This window comes from Eumetopias jubatus, unplaced genomic scaffold, assembly GCF_037043125.1.
Source record: "Eumetopias jubatus isolate StellerSeaLion01/CBP00866 unplaced genomic scaffold, mEumJub1_p1.0 scaffold_13, whole genome shotgun sequence".
NCBI lineage: Eukaryota > Metazoa > Chordata > Mammalia > Carnivora > Otariidae > Eumetopias > Eumetopias jubatus.
The window spans coordinates 100,338,392-100,362,679 of NW_028274819.1; the positions used below are offsets into that span (position 1 = coordinate 100,338,392).

At 39.1% G+C, this 24,288-nt stretch overlaps 1 protein-coding gene across 9 annotated transcripts in view; it reads left to right on the top strand.

The window, feature by feature from the left end:
- Nucleotides 1-24,288, top strand: part of SIK3 (SIK family kinase 3) — a 237,264-nt gene that overhangs the window by 131,169 nt on the left and 81,807 nt on the right. For 8 of the 9 annotated variants that reach the window (XM_028105779.2, XM_088017803.1, XM_088017802.1 and 5 more), the window contains one exon: nucleotides 116-179. The exons of the other annotated variant lie outside the window; for it this stretch is intronic. In XM_028105779.2, the coding sequence (XP_027961580.2) occupies nucleotides 116-179 (64 nt within the window). The remainder of the gene's footprint in view (nucleotides 1-115; nucleotides 180-24,288) is intronic. 9 annotated transcript variants of the gene reach the window in all.

A 24,288-nucleotide genomic window follows, 5' to 3' on the forward strand; every position in this document is an offset into this window, starting at 1 on the left:
GCAGTTAATGGTTATTAATATTTCAAATGACAAAAGAGGGGTCATTAGTTTCTCTTCCTATGATATCAGCCTGTCATTTGTGTCACTGTCTGTCGCTTTCCTGCCTTTGTACCAGGTTATGGAGACAGAACGGATGATTTATCTGGTGACAGAATATGCTAGTGGAGGGGAAATATTTGGTAAGTACCTCTATTGCATTCTTTAAAAAGCTCTTGAGCACACGCTAGCAAACCCAAAATAGCTGGTCAATGCCTTTGCCACTTGAGTAGCTGTATCACTGGATGCTGCCCCGCAGGGCTGTCCGTTTCCATCGAGAATTTTAATTTGTTTTGGTTTACCTGTTTAAGTCCCGCCGAGGTCTTTGTTTCCTCAGCAAAGCTGTTTTGTTTATTTCAGTCAGGTGTTGACAGCTGAGATTACAGATCTCCCAAAACAAACATCCCTACTGAGCGTGCAACCAAGGGTCTTTGCGGTTGCCAGATTCCACTGGGGGTCACCACATGTGGCAGGGCTCCCGTGGTGTGTGGGCCTCTGTTGTGTGAGAAAAGAGCCACTGGGTGCAAACAGTCTCATTCTAATGCTTTCTTTAAACTTTGTTTAAATAGAACATGTAACTATATTCCTTACCATGTGTTCACAGTTCCCTTGATGATTCTTGTAGTTTGGGAGGTTTGGTCTGCAGTAACTATTTTTTTCTCCAACACTTGGCACAGTAGCAGAATAAAGCAGTGGAATCTGCTACCAGGAAATCGGACTTTTTGAGGTGGTAAAAACTGGCCAAAAAAAATTTTTTTGTAACAATGATAAATGGAGCCAAGTAGAGGTAAAGGCTAAACTTTCAGATATGCATTGACATGTCAGTTATTTATTTATTTATTTATTTTTGGGTGAGTAAGGAGAAAGATTTCTTCTTATACTTTAGGTTTATCTAGTTTATTTATTTTTGGGGTTATGTTTTGGTTTCAATTGTGTTCAGAATTTTTTTTATGTTTTAAATATTGGTACTTACTCATTTAAGTACATTTAAAAGCATGAGATCACTTCTAAAGTGGGATGTTCTTATTAGTGACTGGTCAGCTGTGACTATATGGATTTTGTGTGTGTGTGTGTGTGTGTGTGTGTGTGTGTGTGTGTGTGTGTGTTCAGCTTTTCCCTGAAATCTTATGATTTGGGCCTAAGAAGCTTCAGTCTCTTTTAAAGGAGGTATCATCATTTCTTAATAGTATTTTTAATTGGCTTTGTGTATGTGCTTATGCACAAAGGTAATCTTGGGAGAAAAGAGACCTTGTCATTTTAATGTTTATAATAATCAAAGACCCAAACCCATTGTACATCAAATCTAGCAGGTAGATCTTCAGGAAAACAGATTTTAAAAAGTACAGAAAAGATAAAGTCCCCTGGTCAGAGATTCTTTATGGAAATGCAGCGTAAGGCATGAGGAAACAGAATAGGACTTCTTCTACTATTATAATAAAAGATGCAGATGAGGAAGAAAATGATGTATTCCCTAAAGAAATCATTGTGACTGCACAGGGATGTAACTGTTTCATGAGCTCTGATTTTTTTTTTTTATGATTTTATTTATTTATTTGACAGCAAGAGACATTGTGAGAGAGGGAACACAAGCAGGGGAGTGGGAGAGGGAGAAGCAGGCTTCCTGCCGAGCAGGGAGCCTGATGTGGGGCTCAATCCCAGGACCTTGGGATCATGACCTGAGCCGAAGGCAGACGCTTAACGACTAAGCCACCCAGGCGCTCCATGAACTCTGTTTTTTAAAAGGATCTGTGTAAAAGATGAAAAAATAGGCATGATTCAAAACATGAGCTTCGGAGGCAGTTAGGCCTGGTTGGAATCAGCCCCTTACCCCTATTTGCTGTTTAATTGGAGCAAGTTATTAAATGATTCTGGGATTCACTTAAAATCATGGTCTATAGTGTCTGTGCCACAGTTGTGAAGATTAAATGAGATTACACATATAGAGCCCTAGATCACACACGTATTGATCCTTCACATCCATGTTAAAGTTAACAACGGGGAGAGTGACTTCTGTCGTGACAGTGTGAGGAGCTCTGCTGACCCGCTTCCCAGTGAAACATGGAAACGATGAAAACCCCCTAAACCATGGTCCTAAGTTTGAACAGCAAGTGAAGAGACATTTATTCAAGAACATGTATGAAAATTTGGTAAGAAATGAGAGTGGGTTTTTTTTTTTTTAAGATTTTATTTATTTATTTGAGAGAGAGAGAGAGAAAAGAGCAGGGGAAGGAGCAGAGGCAGAGGGAGAAGCAGACTCCCTGATGAGCAGGGAGCCCGGTGTGGGACTCGATCCAGGGACTCCAGGGTCATGACCCAAGCCGAAGGCAGATACTTAACCTGACTGAGCCACCCAGGCGCCCCTGATAATGGTTTTTATTTTATTTTATTTTATTTTTAAAAGATTTTATTTATTTGACAGAGAGAGAGAAAGAGAGCATAAGTAGGCAGAGCAGCAGGCAGAGGGAGAGGGAGAAGCAGGCTCTCTGCTGAGCAGGGAGCCTGACGTGGGGCTTGATCCCACGACCCTGGCAGACACTTAACTGACTGAGCAACCTAGGTGCCCTGAGAATGGTTTTTAAACCGGTACTGCTCCCTCTTTTCTTCTTGCCAGTTCAGTGAGGTGGAGATTCCAGTTAGGACTACTGTAGTCTAGAACACAGGACCCCACACCTCCAACCTAAACTCATGGCTCCTGGGAGGAACACGATGTCAGCATTCTCTTCCTGTCCCCAGCTGCCTGTTGCTGCAGCTAAGTCCTGGGTGAGTGTAGTGCAGGAGCAAGGACTCCCTTTGGCCTAGCCCCTACTTGTGGAATTTGGTTGCAGCATGTTGAGAATACTGGGGCCCAGATCACTTTTGCCTCAGATTGTAAGTTGGTTGTTCCATCCCAGGAGAGGAAAACTGAGAGGACCCCAGACTATGCCCCTTCTCCTTCCATTGAGCTCTCAGCTCCTACAGTGGGAGTATCACTCAGAGAGAACTTTGCCATTGTCCCCCACAACTAGCTTTAGAGCACTGGCTCAAAGATTTGCCCAGAGAGAGAAACGAACCATAAAACAGATAGCTCCTAATTTGTTCCCTCATTTGCAACAGAGAACGAAGAAGTTGAAGCCTAAAAGTATTCTAAAGTACAGTGGAGGTTGTGGTAAAAGGCATTTGAGAGGAGATTCAAGATACAAGCTATACCGTAGTCTAGCTAGTTTGCAGGAGATTTCCAGAGAATAAAAATCCCAACAGCCTTCCAGAGGTCAGAACAAAAATCAAACACTGATCTCAGAAACTATTCCTTCAAGGAACCAGAATTTGATTGGATTGTTTACAGACCACTTTATTCCTCAGGGCATTGTTGAAAACAATAGAGCAACCAGCCATCAATTATTGGAGTCTAACAGCTGGGTGCGGTTAAGGAAAGATGGGAAGAGAGCCCTCCCAGTCCATGGTGATCCAGTGATCTGAGGGTAACTGTGCTTCAAACCAAATCTGTGCTTCCTGAGGAACAACATTAGAAGCTGAACACTGTGGATGGGGGCATAAATTTCACTGAAACAGTCCACTAGTCACTAAACAAATAAGCAAATAACAACATGTTCTAGAAGGAGAGACATGTACCAGTACTCAGAGGTGCTATGATATATTATCTAAAATATGTAGTTTCCAACAATAAGGAAATATGAGACATGCAGAGAAACAGGAAAGTATGAGCCATGCACTGGAAAAAAAGCAAGCCAAGAAACTGTCAGAGACACTGCATGTCAGATTTATCAGGAAAAGACTCTAAAGTAGCCATTATAGACGTGTTCACAGAAATAAAGTAACTCACAATTAAAGTAGCATGGGAAGGTATGATGACAATGTCACATCAAATTAGAGTATTGATAAAGAAATAGAGTTAATTAAGAAAATGAACCAAATGGAAACTATGGAATTGGAAGTAAAATAACTGAAATAAAAAATTCATTAGAGAGGCTTACCTATAGATTTGACCTGGAAGAAGAAGCAGATGTGTAGTTAGATTGATGGAGATCATGTAACTTCAAGAAGAAAAAGAAAAACTAGGAACAACGAACAGAGCCTTAGAGAAATGTGGGACACTATCAAGTACAACAACATATGCCTAATGGGAGTACCAGAAGATGAGAAAGGAAAAAAAAAAGCATGCAAGGAAATAATGGCTGTTAAACGTCACAAATTACTGAAAAACAATAACTTACGTAGGCAGAAAGCTAAACAAAATCCAAGTAAGATTACACACAAAGAGATCCTCAAACAATATTATGCAGCCATCAAAAGGAATGAAATCTTGCCATTTGCAACGATGTGGATGGAACTGGAGGGTGTTATGCTGAGCAAAGTAAGTCAATCAGAGAAAGACGTGTATCATATGATCTCACTGATATGAGGAATTCTTAATTTCAGGAAACAAACTGAGGGTTGCTGGAGTGGTGGGGGGCGGGAGGGATGGGGTGCCTGGGTGATAGACATTGGGGAGGGTATGTGCTACGGTGAACACTGTGAATTGTGCAAGACTGTTGAATCACAGATCTGTACCTCTGAAACAAATAATACATTATATGTTAAAAAAAAAAGAAGAAGATAGCGGGAGGGGAAGAATGAAGGGGGGGAAATCGGAGGGGGAGATGAACCATGAGAGATGGTAGACTCTGAAAAACAAACTGAGGGTTCTAGAGGGGAGGGGGGTGGGGGGATGGGTTAGCCTGGTGACGGGTATTAAAGAGGGCACGTTCTGCATGGAGCACTGGGTGTTATGCACAAACAATGAATCATGGAACACTACATCAAAAACTAATGATGTGATGTATGGTGATTAACATAACATAGTAATTAAAAAAAAAAGAGAGATCCTCAAACAGATACATAGTGAAAGAATAATGAAAGTCAAAGACAAGGAGAATATATTGAAAGCAGCAAGAGAAAGATGACATGTCACTTAAAGGGAGCCCCATTAGGTTCACGTTGGATTTTTCAGCACAAATAGTGGAGGCCAGAAGGCAACAGGATAACATTTTCAAAGTATTCTTTTTTTTATTTTTTTTTAAAGATTTTATTTATTTGACAGAGACACAGTGAGAGAGGGGGACACAAGCAGGGGCAGAGGGAGAGGGAGAACCGGACTCCCCACTGAGCAAGGAGCCCAATGTGGGACTCAATCCCAGGACCCTGGGGTCATGACCTGAGCTGAAGGCAGACACTTAATGATTGAGCCACCCAGGCGCCCAACATTTTCAAAGTATTCAGAGCGAAAAACCTCTTAACCAGAATCTTACATCCAGTAAAGCTATTTTTAAAAAATGAAGGCAAAATAAAACCTTTCCCCAGTCATCAAAAACTGAGAGACCCACCTTACAAGAAATATTCAAGGAAGTTCTTTAGGGTAAAAACAGGTAACCCCAGATGGTAATTTGGGTCCACATAGACAAAGAAAGAACACCAATAAAGGTAATTACGTAATTGTAAAAGACAGAGGAGATGCATACTTTTCTCCTTTCTTCTCTTAACATATTTAAGAAGCAGGTGTATGAAATAATATATATATGTATAATGCATTCCCTATAATATAATATGGGTAATATATTTGCCAATAACAGCACAAAGGAGGTGTGTGATAAAAGCGATGGTGGGCTAAGGAAATCACTACAGATGGTAAAGAAATAATTACAACAATGTATTGTTGGATTTGTAACATTAATTGATGTGATGTTTATTAAAAAATTACTACAAAAGGGAGTAAAAGGAATAGAGCTATAAAAGAGTAATAGTTCCATATAATAACTGGAAAATTAAACTATCTCAGGAAACAGGAGAGATCCACGGAGTCCTGGGTGAGTTAGAAGCCCATTTGGATAAGATAAAATACATACAGTAAACCCTACGTACAGTAAACCTTAGAGCATTCACTAAAAAAAAAATTTTTTTTCTAATTATAATGTAGGGGTGCCTAGGTGACTCAGTCGGTTAAGTATTCAACTCTTGATTTCAGGTCAGGTCCTGAACTCAGGGTCATGAGATTGAGCCCTGCATTGGTCTCTGTGGTGGGCATGGAGCCTGTTTAAGATTCTCTGTCTCCCTCCCTCCCTCTCCCTCTGTCCCTACCCCGGCTCATGCATGCTCTCTCTCTCTCACAAAACAAACAAAAAAAATAAGACATTGGAAAAGGTAGAACAAATCAAACCTAAACCAAGCTGAAGGAAGGAGACAATAAAGATTATAGCAGAAATTAATTAAATAGAGAATAGAAAAACAATAGATAAAGTCAAGACACCAGATGCTGGTTCGTTGGAATGATCAACAAAATTGACAAATCTTTAGCTAGTCTGACCAAGAGAAAAAGAAAGACTCAAATTACTGGAATAAGAAATGAAAGAGTGGACATTACCACTCACCTTAAAGAAATAAAAATTATTATAAAGGAATACCTGAACAATTATAAACCAGCAGATCATTTAACTTAGATAAAATGGGCAAATTCCTAGAAAGACACAAACAATTGAAACTGATTCAAGAAGAGATAGGCAATCTGAATAGACTTATATTAAGTAAAGAGATTGAAGCAATAATAAAAAAACTACCTATAAAGTCCAGGCCCAGATGGCATCACTGGTGAATTCTACTAGACATTTAAAGAAGAATTAATAGCAATTATTTGCAAATACTTCTTAAAAAAAAAAAAAAAAAAGAATAGGAATGGATACTTCCCTACCCATTCTGTGAGGTCAGTCAGTACTACCGTACTACCCTGATGCCAATATGAGACAAAGACATCACAAGAAAAGAAGACTACAGGGCAATATCCCTTATGACTGTGGATGCAAAAATCCTCAACAAAATAGTTAACATATAAAAAGAATTACACATGGGGCACCTGGGTGGCTCAGTCGGTTAAGCATCTGACTCTTGATTTTGGCTCAGGTCATGATTGCAGTTCAGGCTCTGCACTGGGCATGGAGCCTGCTTGGGATTTTCTCTCTCCCTCTCCCTCCACAACTCCCCCCTACCCTCTCTGAAAAAAAAAAATGAATTACACACTATGACCAAGTGGCACTTATCCCAGGAATGCAAGGTTGGTTATCCATACAAAAATCCATTAATGTAATATATCAATGAAAGAAAAAACAAAAATGACACAGTCGTATCAGATGCAGAAAAAGCACTTGACAGAATCCAACATCTTTTCATGATAAAAACAACAAACTAGAAATAGAAGGGAACTTACTTAATTTGATAAAGGATGTCTGAAAAACCCATGGCTAACATCAAATCTTAATGGTGAACAGCTAGATGTTTTTCTCCTCCAAATAGGAATAAAACAAAGATTTCATCTCTTTCCATTTCTATTTAAACATTGTACTGGAGGTTCTAGTCACAGTGGTTAGGCAAAGAAAGACTTATATAAAAGACATCTAGATTGGAAAGGCAGAAGTAAAGCTAACTCTACTTACAGATGATATAATCTTTATATATAAGATTTATATATAAGAAGATCCTAAAGAATCCACTAAAAAACTATAAGAACTGTATAAGAGTTCAGCAAGGTTGCAGGATCCAAGAGCAATATATGTGAGTCAGTTGTATTTCTGTATCCTTATAATGAGCAATCTGAAAATGAAAGAAATACAACAATTCAGTTTACAATAGCATCAATAATAAAATACTTAGGAATAAATTTAATAGAAGAAATGTGGATTTTATGGTCTGAAAAGTACAAGACAGTGTTGAAAGAAATTTAAGAAGATCTAAATGATTGGGAAAACATCCCATGTTCATGGATTGTAAGAGTTAACGTTAAGATGGCAATACTACTCACTACTCAAACTGATAATGTAGATTCAGTACCATCCCCATCAGAATCTGAGCTGACGTTTTTGTAGAAGTTGACAAGTGGATTATAAAATTTGTGTGGAATTATAAGGGACCCAGAATAGCCAAAACAGTCTTGAAAAAGACCAAAGTAGATCAGAGTGATGCAGCCACAAGTCAAGGAAAACTGACAGTCCCCACCGCTAGAAGAGGTGTGGAAAAGATTCTCCCCTAAAGCCTCCAGATAGAGTGAAGCCCTGGTGATACTGCAGTTTTGGACTTATTGCTTCCAGAACTGTGAGTGAATAAATTACAGTTATTTTGTGTCACCTACCTTGTGGTTAGTTGTTTCATCACCCTGGGAAACTGATACTGAAGAAGACAGGATTTGGGCATAATTTCAGAATATCTCCCCATAAAATGCTAGTCATGTACAAAGGAGAAAATCAGTTTCCAAGTGGAGGTGGTGATTAATATTAGCACCATGTGTGGTGAAGGCATTAAAGAAGTAATGAAGAACTACCTGTTTGGATTCTTGCTGGAATTAAGTAGGCAAACAAGGTATTGCAGAAATGTTGTAGCCTGTTTGGAAGATTTCAAGATGAGAGAAAGCATGGCACATTTCATATTCCTAAGTTGTGTAGTATGGTTGAAAGACAAACTATATGTGAGAAAATGCCCGGAAATGAGGCTGGTAAGATAAGAAAGGCTCAATAAATGATGAAGGGCTTTGCCGAACGTTTCTGACTTGGCCAATTCCCCTATCACACCCTCTCATTGCACTATATCCTTTCTTAGTGGTACTTATATCTGTTGTGGTTTTACATTTATTTTTGTAATTATATAATGGTTTCTTTCTCCACCAGACACCAAACTCCACAAGTTCACGGGTGATGTCTGCTCACCACTGTATCTTTCTCTACATCTCTTCTTGCTCTCCAGTTCATACTGATGGACTCAAATATTTACTGAGGGGAATAATCAGTAACTGTCCACTGAATGGAAGAGTGAGTGCATGAATGAACCAAGAGTATAAAATAATTGAGCATTATCTTGAATTACTGCCACGTGAGAAAGAATTGGGATGGAACCTACCAGTGCCAGTTAGGAAGCTGTAAGGTAATATCTGAGGATGATGAGGTATTGAAGTAAGGTAGTGACTTCATCTCTTTCATTTTAATATTGAAATATAGATATTTTTAATCATCATTTTACAAAGAAACTGAGATTCAAGGAGGCTAAATAATTCGCCTAAGGTATAACTAATCAGTAATACAGCTGAGATTTAACCCAAGGACTCTCGGACTCCAGAGTACATGTTTTTCCCCACTCACCAGGTTGAAGAATCCGTTCTTCTGTATAAAAAGACTTCACTTAAGTATTTCAGGGAGGATCTTTTATTACAAATAGAAACCAAATTTCTGTGTTGAAATTTTAGGTCATGGACATATTAGCATTCAATATGAAGTATTTTTTTACCCTTTTGCTATTAAATACCCATTTAAAGAGAGGGTGAGACAGATTTTTTTTAGATGAGTATTACTGAGATTTGGGCATAGGCAGGGCCTCTCCTCTACTTACAGAATAACAATTCATCTTCTTTTTAAGGCTTTTTTTTTTTAATCATTGTCTATGTAAAAGATGTGGCCAGTATTCTTAAATTTTAGATTAATTAAGCATATCAGGGAATTACTAATAAACCTTTTGAAAATCACAGTGTTAAAGGAGAAAATAAGTAAGAGGGTTTTAAGATGATTTTTCAGTTTCTTACCCTGTTATTGGTGTGAATGGTAGTGTCATTTACTAAGATATAGAATATAAGAGTGAAAAATAGATTGGATGAACTGTGTTACTTTAGACATGGTGAGTTTGAGGCATCAGTTAGGTAAAAGTTGCGCATCAACTCATTGGATACGGTAGTTAGGGGGTCAGGGATAAGATGGAACCTAGGATATTGTTTCATCAACAGATAAGTGGTAGTTGGTCATTGACGTAGGATCATACAGAAAAGAATAGGTTTAAGGATAAGACCCCTAGTACGATTAGTATTTATGTTGAAAGTAAGGCCATGAAGTACATGAAAAAATTGCTGTTGATGAAATAAGATTTTGGTATTATAAAAGCCAAGGAAAATAGGAATTTCAAAAAGGAGCATTATTGAATGAAGGAGAAAGGTAAAATATGGTAAGGACTGAGAGGTAGATTCTGGCTTTGTGACAGAGAGGTTCTCAGTGCTCTTAGAGCTGTTTCACTAGTGGAATAAGAATAGAAATCAGAATGTAATGGGGTGAGGTGTGAGTGCATAGCAAGGAAGGGGAAATGGAGAGTTTTTAAGAGTGTTTTCTAAAGTTGATCACAGAACATATTAATAACATCATTTAAATTGTGCACTCTAATTTATTAAAATATATTTACATAAATGTTATAGAATACAATAACTACATTCTAAAATATATACAGATTAGCAATTGAAAATGATGAGATAGGTAGAAGTAACAGGACTTCTTGCAGTGACACAGTGGAGAAGTTGGCAAATATTCTATCTAAACAACAAATATAAAAGTGGCAGGATTGTCAAAAATAACCATTAGGGCTCTGAAAATGAATCAGTGGCAGGTATTAAATTGAGAAGCTTTAATTAATGAAAATCTTTTGACTTTGTGTTAAGAATAATGGGAGGCTTTGGTCTTTTGCTTGAGCCTCTATAGCCTTTCCTTTCCCTCCCCAAGGGAAAACATAATGCATTCAAGGCTGGGCTGCCCTTAAATCCAACAGCTTTGTTACCAGAGGTAGCTGATGTGATTTGGACAAAAACAAAACAAACAAACAAAACCCCAAAACCCAGAAAACCCTGGTGCCCAGATGTGTTGTCAGTAAAAATAGCAAGTTTGGTAGGAAACAAATGTGGAAGGCTCAGAGCCTTGCTAGCTAGAGGGTGCAGTGTTGCTAGGGTCAAGCCGCAGAATGGTTAACTAGCCAGAAATTTAGGAGGGAGGTCTTGTTAATGAGAGAACCACAACAGGATAAGATAAGTCTTCATTCACGTCTGGCTTACTGGGGGACCGGCATCTGCTCAGAAGTGCTGAGAAAGTCCAGCAAAGAGTAAAAGCTGAGGCCGACTTTGAAGCTTTCTGAACTCTGAATGCACTCTTGAACTCACCAACAGATTTGTCAGCAGAGGGTGAAAAGTCTACTGGCCGGGTCACTAATCAGTGTAGACATAGGGATGACTTCAAGGAAGCCATGCTAAAGAATAAAAATAAGATTTTTTTTTTTTAATTTAGCAGGAAAATCAATGGCTGCATACCACAGGGGAATGGATTCTCAAATTATTTCCAAGAGGGTTGCTAAAAAACAAAAAACAAAAGCAGCAACAATAACAGTCCTCAAGGGGAAAAATCATAATCCAGAATTGGTTAAACATATTATCTATAATATGTAGTTTTATTAAAAAAAAAAAAGCAAACACTGTAGATGTTGAAGAAAAAAACCCGGGAACATGTGATCCCTACTCAGAAAGAAAAGTAGCCAATAGAAACTTCCTGAGTAGGTCTTGATGTTATTTTTAGCAAAAACTTCATGGCAATTATTATACATTTGCTCAGACAAAAGAAACCATGTCTAAGTGGAAAATATCATGATGACAATGACTCAACAAATAGGGAATCTCAGTAAGGAAATAGAAATGATAAAAAAGGACAAAACGGAAATTCTAGGATTGAGAGGTACAGTAACCGAAATGAAAATTTCACTAGATGTGTTCAATAGCAGATTTGAAGTGGCAGAAGAAAGAACCAGCAAACTTGAAATATTAATAGTGAAAAATCTAATCTGAAGAACAGAGAGAAAGTCACTGAAGAAAAATAATCCGAGCCTTGGAGACCTGTGGGACAAGGTCAAGTGTACCAATATGTTTGTAATGGGAATCCCGGAAGGAGAGGAAAGAGAGAAAGGGACAGAAAAAAATACTTGAAGAAATGATGACTAAGAACTTCTGAAATGTATAAAAAACAATAATTTACAGTTTCAAGAAGCTCAATGAATCTTAAGTAGGATAAACCCAAAAGAGATACACATAAACGCATATTGTCAATTTGCTGAAAGACAAAGACAGAATCTTGAAAGCAGCAAGAGAAAAATGACCCATCATGCACAGGGTAACAACAGTATGACTTATAGCTGAGTTCTCATCAGAAAAAAATGGAGGCCGAAGGCAGTGGACTGACATATTTAAAATGCCAAAATAAAAAACAAAACATAACCTCATGAACCATAAATTCTGTATCTAGCAAAACTGTCCTTCAAAGTGAAGGCAAAATAAACACATTCCCAAATAACCAGACTGAGAGAATTTCTTATATGCAGACCTGCTATATAAGACATTGTAAGGAAGTGCTCAAGCTTCCTTGTCATGTCATGAAAGGACATGACACCAAATGGTAACTTATATCCATAGGAGGAAATAAAATCAGAAAAGATGAATCTGTAGGAAATAAAAGACCATATAAATACACTTTTTCCTGTTCTCTTAGTTTCTTTAAAAGACAAAAAAGGGCTTCATGAAGTATTTATAACACTTTATTTCTGCATTTTTCATATATATTGACACAATATAAGTAACTAAAGGAAGGTTGAGGAAATGGAGTCATATTGGAATAAAGTTGCTATATTTTACCAGAATCAAGTCAGTGTTAGTTGGAAGTAGATTGTGATAATTTAAGATGCACATTATAATCCCCAGAGCAACCACTAAGATAAAATCAGCACCCTTTGGAGGCCAGTGATATAAATGATTCCTGAGCAACTTGGCTATGATGAGAAGGAAAGAAAGAGGTCCAGTAACTAAAAGGGGCATTGGTTGAATGTGTGTTTTCTTTTTTTTTTTAAGATTTATTTATTTATTTGAGAGAGAGAGAGAGAGAGAGAGCACGCACATGAGTGGGGGTGGGAAGGGGAAGGGCAGAGGGAGGAGAGAGAGGATCTCAAGCAGATTCTCCTCTGAGCACGGAGCCCAACAAGGGGCTCGACCTCACGATCCCAAGATCATGACCTGAGCTGAAATCAAGAGTTGGGCACTTAGCTGACTGAGCCACCCAGGCGCCCCTGTTGTCTTTTTATTATATATTTGACTTTATGTCTATATTTATTTTGAGGGGAAAGAACCAGTAGAGCCAGAGGAAATGCAGCTATATGGGAGGGAGGAAGATTTAATGGGGCATTCCTCGAGGAGGAGTTGAAGGCTGGTAAGTTTGTAGAAGTATTTGTGTGAGATTGATGTTTGGGGGATTAAAGTTTGGAGTCTGACGACCTAATACTAGTGTTTGAAAAGTAGGTAAACAGTTTGTATGCTGAGGTGAGATCGTGGACTAACAGCTAAAGGAAATGAAAGAAGTAGATGATAAGGGGACAAGTTGAAGGACTGATAGGCAGCATGGATAGATTAGCAGTTGTTGGAGATCTTAACTTTATTGGGATTCCACTTGTGGCTTTTTTTATGGGTTGTTTAGTTAGCAGTACTTGGCAGGTTTGGTATAGGACTGAAGAACATGTTTGGTTTGATCCAGAATTTTGCAAGGTCGCTTGAGGTGTTGAATCGTGGTGCATGGAAGTTTCTGCTCTAGGTGTAAAGCTGGGAACTTTATCCTAATGTTGGCAGATTATGACACAAAACTGTTCGGGGCAGTACTTGGCTGCTTGATTCCAGATTCCATTTCAGATTTGCTGAAAGAGTTGTAGTGCTCTGGGCGCCTGGGTGGCTCAGTTGGTTAAGCGACTGCCTTCGGCTCAGGTCATGATCCTGGAGTCCCGGGATCGAGTCCCGCATCAGGCTCCCTGCTCAGTGGGGAGGCTGCTTCTCCCTCTGACCCTCTCCCCTCTCATGCTCTCTCTCACTTTCTCTCTCTCTCAAATAAATAAAATCTTTAAAAAAAAAAAAGAGTTGTAGTGCTCTTACCCTTTGTGGCAGTCACACCATATCTAGAATATTATCTTCCGTTTTGAGTGCTGTATTGTACGAGGGACATCAACAATAGCAATGTGATAAAGATGGTGAGCAGTATTTGCAATTGTTGGAGCAAGGGTTGGGTTAGAGAAGTCTATGGAGGAAGTAATGGTTGAGCAGAGTTTTCAAGTATGAGAAGTTTGATGAGTGGAAATCAGTTTTCCAGAGGGGTAATGTAGTAAAGACTTTAGGGTGTGAAACAACTTGGTATATTTAGGGAACTAGAACTAGTTTTTTAAAGAGGATTAAGTGATGTGCTGGTGGTTTTTGACTTATTCCAAAAGTTCTAAGGGTTCTTTGGAAATGTCTAAGATGCCTTCTCTGAGAAAGTAGGTATGTGAGGCCAGGCTTAGAGGTCATGTTTTCCTCACAAATACATTCAACCACTCCCCGTTGTTCCCTCTTGTTCAACAAGAGCATAGGATCTCTGCTTTCAAACCTAATATGCTTATTGGATTTCCACATAAGATTTCACTACAGTTTCACCCACTGTTAGATGATAGTGAGCCATAGAAGGACTTTAAGCAAGGGTCAGGACAGTCCAAGTTATGTTTTAGAAAGGGTACATTGGTGCCAAAATAAAGGTGTATTTAAGGGTGATGAGACTAAAGCCTGGGAGAGCACTTGGGAGGCTATTGGCAATAAAACAGATGACAGCTGGGGAGTATCTGATAAACAGCAGCACTGGGGACAAAGAAAATGGATTAGAAGTGCACTTAAATGGAGCAGCATGGTTAGTTGTTAAGGACATGGATAGAATCAGTCTGCTCTGATTCAAATCCTCATTCTTCCGCTTACAGCCTTGGTGACCTTGGGCAAGTTTTTTAACCTCACTGTCTCAGTGTCCTCATCTTTAAAATGAAGATAATAATAGTAATGAGGATGACAGTGATGATGATGATACCACTTATCTCAAAGGTTGTTATAAGGGTTGTGTGAGTGTTTTTAAAGTGCTTAGTCTGGGGGCGCCTGGGTGGCTCGGGCGGTTAAGAGCCCGCCTTCAGCTCAGGTCATGATCCCAGAGTCCTGGGATGGAGCCCCACATGAGGCTCCCTGCTTCTCCCTCTGCCTCTGCCTGCCCCTCCCCCTGCTTGTGTTCTCTCCCCTTCTCTCTGTCAAATAAATAAATAAAATCTTTAAAAAAAAAGTAAAGCACTTACTCTTTGCAAAGACTTGTACAGCATGTTCATAGCAGCATTACTTATAATAACTAAAAAGTTGAAGTAAGTCAAATTTCTACCAACTGATGAATGGTTAAATAAAATGTGGTATATCTATACAATGGAATATTATTCTGTGGTAAAGAGGTTGAAGTACTGATATAAGCTACAGTGTGGATAAACCTAGAAGGCATTGTTATGTGAAAGAAGCCAGATACCAAAGACCACATATTGTGTGATTACATTTCTATGGAATGTCTGGAAAAGGCAAGTCTGTAGAGACAGAAGATCGAGTCATGGTTACCAGGAGATGGGAGTGGGGAGAAGGTAGGACTAATTGCTTATTGGTAGAGCATTTCCGTTTGGGGTGATGGAAATATTCTAGGATTGGATAGCAGTGATGATTGCCCAATATAGTGAATATATTGAGACCACCGAAGTGTACACTTTAAAATAGTTAATTTTATGTCATGTTATTTATATTTCAATTTGTAAAAAGTTTTTTTAAAAATTAAAATGCTTAGCAGGGCGCCTGGGTGGCTCAGTCGGTAGGCGTCTGCCTTCGGCTCAGGTCGTGATCCCAGGGTCCTGGGATCGAGCCCCGCATCGGGCTCCCTGCTCTGCGGGAAGCCTGCTTCTTCCTCTCCCACTCCCCCTGCTTGTGTTCCCTCTCTCGCTGTGTCTCTTGCTGTCAAATAAATAAATAAAATCTTTAAAAACAATAAAAAAATTAAAATTTAAATGCTTAGAATATGAACTGGTATATAGTCAGCTCTCACTGGTAGCAATAATTAGTTAGCAGTTGGAATGTTATAGGTCCCTCTCCTTGAATGCATCCAACTGAATGTGCAGATGTCACCTGGTCTCCTTCCCATCACTCTGTGAGAATTAGGATTTGGGAAACCGAAGCAAATATTTTTTTTTATTTAAAGATTTTGTTTATATATTCGACAGAGAGAGAGATAGAGCAGGAACACAAGCAGGGGGAGTGGGAGAGGGAGAAGCAGGCTTCCTGCTGAGCAGGGCGCCTGATGTGGGGCTCAATCCCAGGACCCTGGGCCCATGACCTGAGCCGGAGGCAGACGCCCAACGACTGAGCCACCCAGGCACCCCCGAAGCAAATATGTTGATGCGTGTGCTGCTTGCTGTGCCCTAAATACCAAAGTCCTTTGTCTCTGACCTGAGGTGTCTCATGTGTTCTGCCAGCGTTCATCCATCTGTGGCACATTAAATTGTTAAATTCTGGTAGAGTCTCAGATCCTCTCAGTACTTGACAAAGAGCAAGGGCGAGTTTTGTTTTGTTTAAACATGAGACTTGATCATAGGGTGAGGTTAAGGATACAGTAGTGAGCAGGGTGAGTTGGACTCTAATTGATATGGGAAAGATAGTCTGTATGACTAGGTCCGTGAGTAATAGGCGCTTGAGCTGTGAACCAGGAACTGGTTGCTCAGAGAGGATAGAAGAAGGTAGAGGGTGTATGTGGCTGTAGGTGGTTTTTTAGGTAGAAGAATGTGAAGTAAGAGTACATCGCCTTTTGTCTAATTTTCTTCTTGAAGTAGGAGGCCAGTTCAGCACCTGAGGGCTGAGGGTGAAAGGATAGGAACCTGGATGCATGTGGAGGAGGTGGAATTAGCTACTTGGGGGAGTGAAAGAGGGAGTGATCAAGGACAGTTAAGAGAGTTGACGAAAGGCCTAGCATTAAGAAACCATGAACGCGTTCCATTATACAGGCTCCGATGCTTTCTTTTCCCAGCAGTACTCGACAACCTGTGGGTCAATGGGGTAAGAAAGACAGTTGGATCAGTCAGTGTTGGGGATTTAGAAGACATGTGCGGAAAAAGAAAGACCTTTGGCAAAGGACTTGAAGCCACTGACAATAAAATAATTAATGTTTGGGTCATTGGGTGTGGGCTGAAAGGGGGATGAGGGCAGGTGAGACCAGGATGAATGATCTTAAATTGTAGGAACTGAAAAAGCTTGAGGTTTAGATGAGATTGGGCAGGAAGTGTGTTGGGCGTTAGAAGATCAGAGGGATCAAAGTCTGAAATTGCGCTGCCCGGTACAGTAACCACTGACCACGAGTTGCTGTTGTGCATTTGAAACGGAGGTAGTACCACTCAGGAACTGAATTTTGAATTTGGCTTAACTTACGTGTAAATTTTAAAACTAAGGCAGTGTGTAAGTGTTTTAGGCCAGCTGAGAGAGTTAGCTGATTACAAAGGTAGAGCACAGTCTCCAAGACCCCCCCCAATCACATCTGACACCAAACTAACCTCACCTTTGATAATTTGCCGTAAAGACTCACAGAAGTCCTGGAAAGCTGTTAAACTCACAGTTGCAGTTTATTACAGGGAAAGGATACAAATTAAGATCAGCTAAGGAAAGAAACAGAGTCCATGAGAAGGACCAAACAGAGAGCTTTTATTTTCCTCTCCCTGTGGAATCAGGATCCTGGTATTGATAGGTGACAGTATGCACTGAGTATTGCCCATAGGGAAGCTCAGCTGAGTCTCTGTGCTCAGAACTTCAAGGGCACGACTGACTGATTGCCTGTATGCTTCATCTCTGTCTCCTGGTCATCTGGTATTGCATGACCCCAAAATCCCGATCTAAGCCACAGTGTTGGTCTTTCTAGTGTGGCCAGTCTCTACCCTAAGATTAGATGAGTATGACCAGTTCCCTGCTAAATCATACTGTTTCATTATCTGGCATGAACCAAGCCCCCCAGGTGAACAGAGATGCTCCCATCACTCGCATAACATTTCAAGGGCTCAGAGATTACATCTCAGAAGCCAAGGGAATAGGCCAGATCTTCTCTTCGGGCAAGTCCAAATTCTTTATCACACGCAGTGTAAAATACCTTTTCATTTAACACAACTGTTAATATTTGCCAAAATTACATTTCATTTAGACTATAGATAATTTCGTGTCTGAAATACGATAGGCTGTAAAGTACAGACTGGAATTTAAAGTAACATTGCTAATATTTGTGTTGATTACATGTTGTAATGATTGGATTAGGATTGATGTATCGGGTTAAGTAAAATAAAGTACAAAAATTAATTTCAAAATGAGGGATACTTTTTGCTTTTTAATGTGGCTACTAGAAAATCTTAAATTATGTAAGTGGCTCACATTTTATTTCTTCAACATTTCTGATCTAGAAGACTAGCCTCTTAAGAAAAAGGTTGGTATACTATTGAAGTTTAAAATTTCAAAGGTAGAAAGATATCAAGCAAAGGCAGGTTCAAGATGTGGCCACAGGAATAGTTGCTGAACTTTGTTGGAGTCATAGGTCACTGGAGCTAAGAATGTTCAAGGAATCATGAAGCTAAATTATCAAATAGATTATCGTCGATTGTTGACATTTCCCAAGTGACTAGCAGAATCTGGATCGAGCAGTAGACTGTGACAGAGTCTTCAGTGTCTTGGATAAATGTGAAGGCAAGAGAAGCAGAAAGGGGTTTACTAGATACCCTGGTGTATACCCTGGTGGTGTGAAGCTAGTGGAGACTTAGAAAACCTTACATTACTTCGTAATTCCTCATGGAATATTGTCCTTTTTTTTTTCTTCATGAATCCTGTAAAGGAATTGTTGGCCTCAGAGGAATTGGTTGGAAGAGGTGTGAGAATACAAGATACAAAAGCCCTGCTATGCTTTTCTGTCCTCTTAGTTGCTATTCCGCTGTCATGACTCTTTTCAAACGTTACGCTTTCTGTGAACTATGGTCTGATTCTGCTACAGAGTTAATTGCCCTCTTGCTCCTTCCTTTGAACGTGCCTCTACTGTAAAACTATTTGTAGGAAGCTTTTTCTTTCTCTCACCTCCCTCCCTCCCATGGTGCGTGTATATTTCTGAGTCTGTCATTTACTGGTACTAAATAATTTAGACAGTTGTCTCTTGACTTATCACCATTCTTGTGGTGTTCTTTTGCCAGATCCTCCTCATCTTCCTAATGTCTACATTTTGGAGTACTCCTTGGCTCAGTCCTTGGACCTCTTCTCTTTTCTGTGCCCAATACTCCCTAGTTGATTTTGTATGACCCATTAAACTTTTGGCTCCTGAATTTTAAATCTACAGCCTGACCTATTCTCTGAACATTAGATTTATATATCCACAGGTTGACTTGACATCTCCACTTGGATGTCTAATAGACATCTCAGTCTTAACATATGCAAACTGATATCCGTTTACCAACCTTCCTCTCTCACCAGTCTTTCCCATCTCAATAATGGCAACTCCATTCACCCAGTTACTCACATCAGAAACTTCTCTAGAGTCACACTTAATTTATCCTTGCTCACTTCTCATGCCAAAACTATCAGTAAGTCTTGATGACTCTACCTTCAGAATGCAGGCTGGATTCAGTCACCATTTCTATCAGTACCAACCTGGTCTAGCTCACAGTCATCTGCTAGTATTACCATAGTTGCCTTTAACCAGTGTCCCTGAGTCTGACCCGATTCCACTATTGCAGTGAGAGTGATTCTTTAAAAATGAAAGTGAAATCTTACCACTCAGCGATTTCTATTGTCTTTCCCATCCATTTGGAATAAATGTATGGTCCTTTCTGTGGTCAGTGAAACTCTCTATAATCTGATCTCCTGCTCCCTCTCTGACCTCAGCTCCCACGACTCTTCTCCTTTTCATGTTGGCATTCATTTTTTGTTCCTTCAACTCTCCAGTACGTTGTCACTTTAAGTCGTTCATATATTCCATTCCTTCTTCCTGAAATACCTTTTCCCAGATACCTACATAGCTCTCCCATTTCTTTCAGATCTGTTATCAAATGTTACCTAGAGAGGTCTCTGCTAGCCATGCTGTCCAAAATCTCACTTTTTCTGCTGGCCCACTATTCTGTATCTCCTTCCTTGCTTTATTTTCCTTCTTGGTTCTTATCAACAACTAACATATATGAGAATAAAGACTTTGTACATTTTGAGCCTTGCTAAATCTCTAGTACTTAGAATAGTGCCCGTAGAGGATACCTGCTCAGTAAATATTTATTGATCAGCTGGATGAAAGACTAAGTGAATGAAAGAATGTCACTAGATTACAGATTGTAGCATTTGAATTGTATGCATCTGTGTCTTCATTGCTTCACACAGTGTCTAACATATAGTAAGCACTCAGTAAAAATTATTTCATTGTGTTGCAAAGAAGTATAAGCAACTCAAAATGGAATTTTCATGTTATTCCATAACACATTTTAGTTAATGAGTTTTGATGTGGGGGAAAATACCTTTTTGTTTTCTGGGTGACTGCAGAGAAAGATATTGAAGACTATGAATTCTAAGCAATGTAATAGGCTCCAGTAAATGGTTATTGAATGAACATTTATTACTCATTCATTTGATTTTTTTTATTTTTATTTTTAAAGATTTTTATTTATTTATTTAACAGAGATAGAGAGAGAGCATAAGTACGCAGAGCGGCAGGCAGAGGGAGAGGGAGAAGCAGGCTCTCTGCCGAGCAGGGAGCCCGATGCGGGGCTCGATCCCAGGACCCTGGGATCATGACCTGAGCCGAAGGCAGCCGCTTAACCGACTGAGCCACCCAGGTGCCCCACTCATTCATTTGATTTGTTGAAATGATTATTGCATACTATTCAGAGCTATATTACAAAGGGGCAGCTGTGACAATGTGGGTCTGTTTAATTTTGCAAACAGAATGGAGAAACTGGTTAGTTTGGGAAACCACTGAACTCAAAATTTAAAACTTCCACAGTATGATTTCTTTAGATATATATCCCCAAACTTCCTATTTGAGACCATGAAGTCATAAATCCAGTATTTTATCAAGAAAAGTTTCCTGAATACCAGGCAGAACTCATGGGCATTCATAATAAATTACTAACAGCAGTTTGTTGAAGTGTGTATGATTTATTATGGACATTCTCGGCGCCTTAAAAATAACATTTCCTAATGGTGCCAACATGTATGGAACCTAGAACTTCTCACAAAGCCATTTATTTATGATGCAGGACACTAAGAGACTGACCAGTTGGGCAGAGCCTGGGAAAGACTGACTTGTGTGACCATGCGTACCAGATGTTATGTGTTTCTTATATGTTATTTTGGAACCTTCTATTTGCTTGAGAACACTATCACATTTGTTTATTTGAGCGCCCTGCTACATGCTGAGTTTGTGTTTTGTTTATAACTTGTTTTTCCTATTTAATCCTTACGACCTTCTGTATATCTTTACAACTAAAATACTATTTGCCGTCTAAATTATTTACTCCCTTTGGCTATAAAAACTAGCAGTTTTCTAAGGCTTTACTGACAGAAGCAAGTAACTTTCTCGCTGAACTTTGTTTAACCACTCTGAATTAAGACATTTAACTTCTCTCTCCTCCCCAAATAATTTTCCATTCATTCTTCATTTTTTGGTTTTATTTTCTTAATATCAGCCATGACTTTAGCATTTATGTTTGCAACCTGCCCCAGATGGATGAGGAAACCACCTGTGCTTAGTGCTTAAAAACTTACTTTGATGCCCTTACTTTACTGCTAACTATCCATTCATAGTTGTGCGATCACCCTGCCAGTTCTACCATCACATAAAAATAAATGCTCCCAAGAATTAGCAAAATACTTTTACTGCATTTAATATATACAAGTCCCAAAGGAATATGTTTGCCTGGCTCCTGCATTAATATTTTTTCCTGAGGGTTTTCTGAATTGTTTTTTTCCTGACCCTCCTTGGAAAATGCAGTTTCTCTAAGTAAAACTACTAGAAAAAATAAGAATATTTTAATCATAATATTTAGAAATTGACTTTATATAAGGAGATTTTTTAATCACATATATGGAATTAGTGCATTATATTTTGGTGTGCTGTCAAACTTTGATGTCCTCAAGATATTTTCTGGGCTGGTGTGTGTGTGTGTGTGTGTGTGTGTGTGTGTGTGTGTGTGTATGAGAGAGAAATTGAAATTGATTGATCCCACTTTCATTCATTTATTTTTGAGAGAGAGAGAGAGCGAGCGCGTGAGTACAGTGGGGGAGGAGGGGCAGAGAGAAAGGAAGAGAAGGAATCTCAAGCAGGCTCCATGTCCTGAGCCGAAATCAAGAGCTGGATGCTTAGCTAACTAAGTCACCCAGGTGCCCCTGATTGACCCCATTTTTAAAGCCATTCTGGTAAAATACACATAACATACAATTTACCATTGTAACCATTCTAAGTGTGCATTTCAGTGGCATTAATTATGTTCACTTTATTGTGCTACCATCACCACCATCCATTCACAGAACTCTTTTTGTTTTGCAAAACTGAAACTCAGTGTCCGTTAAACACTAACTTCACATTTACCTATTTTTCAGCCCTTGGCAGTCCCAGTCTATGTTCTGTCTCTATGAATTTGACTATTCTAGGTACCTCAAACAAGTAGAATCATTTGTCCTTCTTTGACTGGCTTGTTGCACTTTGCATAATGTCCTTAAGGTTCATTCATGTTGTTGTATGTGTCAAAATTTCCTTCCTCTTTAAGGCTGAGTAATACTCCATTGTGTGTATGCACCACTTTTTGTTTATCCATTTATCCAGGAACGGATACATGGGTTGTTTCCACCTTTTGGCTATTGGACATAATGCTGTTATGAACATCGGTGTACAAATGATAGATTCCATTTCTAAAAGTTTTTTAATATAAGCATTTTCAAATATATGTAAGAGGGAAGAGAATAGTATAATGAACTCTTGTGCTCATCAGGCAGTTTGATAACTATCAACCTTTTGCTGTTTTTGTTTCATCCTTTCCCCCAACTTTATATATATATATATATATATTTAAGATTTTGTCAGAGAGAGAGCGAGGGGGGAGGAGCATAAGCAGGGGGAACGGCAGGCAGAGGGAGAAGCAGGCTCCCTGCTGTGCAAGGAGCCCGATGTGGGGCTCAATCCCAGGACCCTGGGATCATAACCTGAGCGGAAGGCAGATGCTTAACTGACTGAGCCACACAGGCGCCCCATCGTAACATCTGTTTATAGTTTGCTCAAACCATGATGCAGCAAAGTCCATACATCCATTAAGCGTCTCAAATTTTTAATAATTTATAACAACCCTAACCCTCTCCTGCAAACACACACTTATTTTCTATGCCATTTATTTGTTGAAGAAACTAGATGATCCTGTAAAATTTCCCACATTATGGATTCAGATCCTCCTTGTGTCATTGAGCATATGTTCCTCTAGCTCACTATGTTTTGTAAAGTGGTTTGGTTAAACACAGGCCAGTGTGGGGGTAACGGGGTCAGGAATACTTCCTCTTTCTATTGCATCATCTCAGGAGTTGTGTAATGCCTAGTTGCCCCACATCTAGTGATGTATAAAGTTTTATAAAGTTCTTATAAAGTTTCCCATCAACCTTTGACCTAATGTTTTAGCCACTCTTATTTATTTGCTTAGACACATATTTCATTAGAAGTTGCAAAAGGGTGATTTTCTGTTTTCTCATTCTTTCTGTATTTGTTAGCTCTAATTCTTTTGTAAAGAACGTAGCCTGTAAACTATTTAGAAACTATAGTAAAGGCAAAATAAGTGTTTGATTCTTCTCCTTAAATTTCAGAATAATGCATTGGTACCCTATCAGTCTCCAGTGGTGACTAAAAAAGTTGATTTTATTTGTAATCTCATTATGAATTTATGAATTTTATTTTAATTTTAATACGTTTGATACGTTTCAGTCCCTTGAGTTGTTATTCTTTTGATCAAATTATTCCACTTAGCCAGCCGGAGCCTCTTTAAGTTGACTCCTGTGTCCTTTTGACATGATCCCAATAGTCTTTGATAGCTTCCTTGCTTTTAGGTAAGATATCTCAGGCTTACCCTGAACATTTCTTGTCTCCGACCTGGACTCAACCATGTCTCCTAGGAGCTGTGGTTCTTTCAAGTGGAAAATAGCACGTAGAGACCAGAATCTATGCCCTTGGGATACTTATTACTGCTACTGGGCTGTCATTGGTTAGAGGCCTTTTCAGGGCACAGAAGTAGGAAATAAGTATTATTATTTTTTTTTTATGTAGAGGAAAGTAAACAGGAGTTTGTACTAACATTCCAACTGAATTTAAGATTTCAGCGTTTTTAACTTCTTGAATATTATGTATCTAGATCTTGTTTCTCTTAGCTGAAAATTGTGGTTCCAAATGACTTTAGCCTAATTACATATTTGATATGAGAGAATGGGAGCAAAATTGATTCAAGGCAATCCCAATATTAAGGAGACTGGTTCTTTTTGTCCTCAGGATATCTCCCATTAAGACAAAACACTGT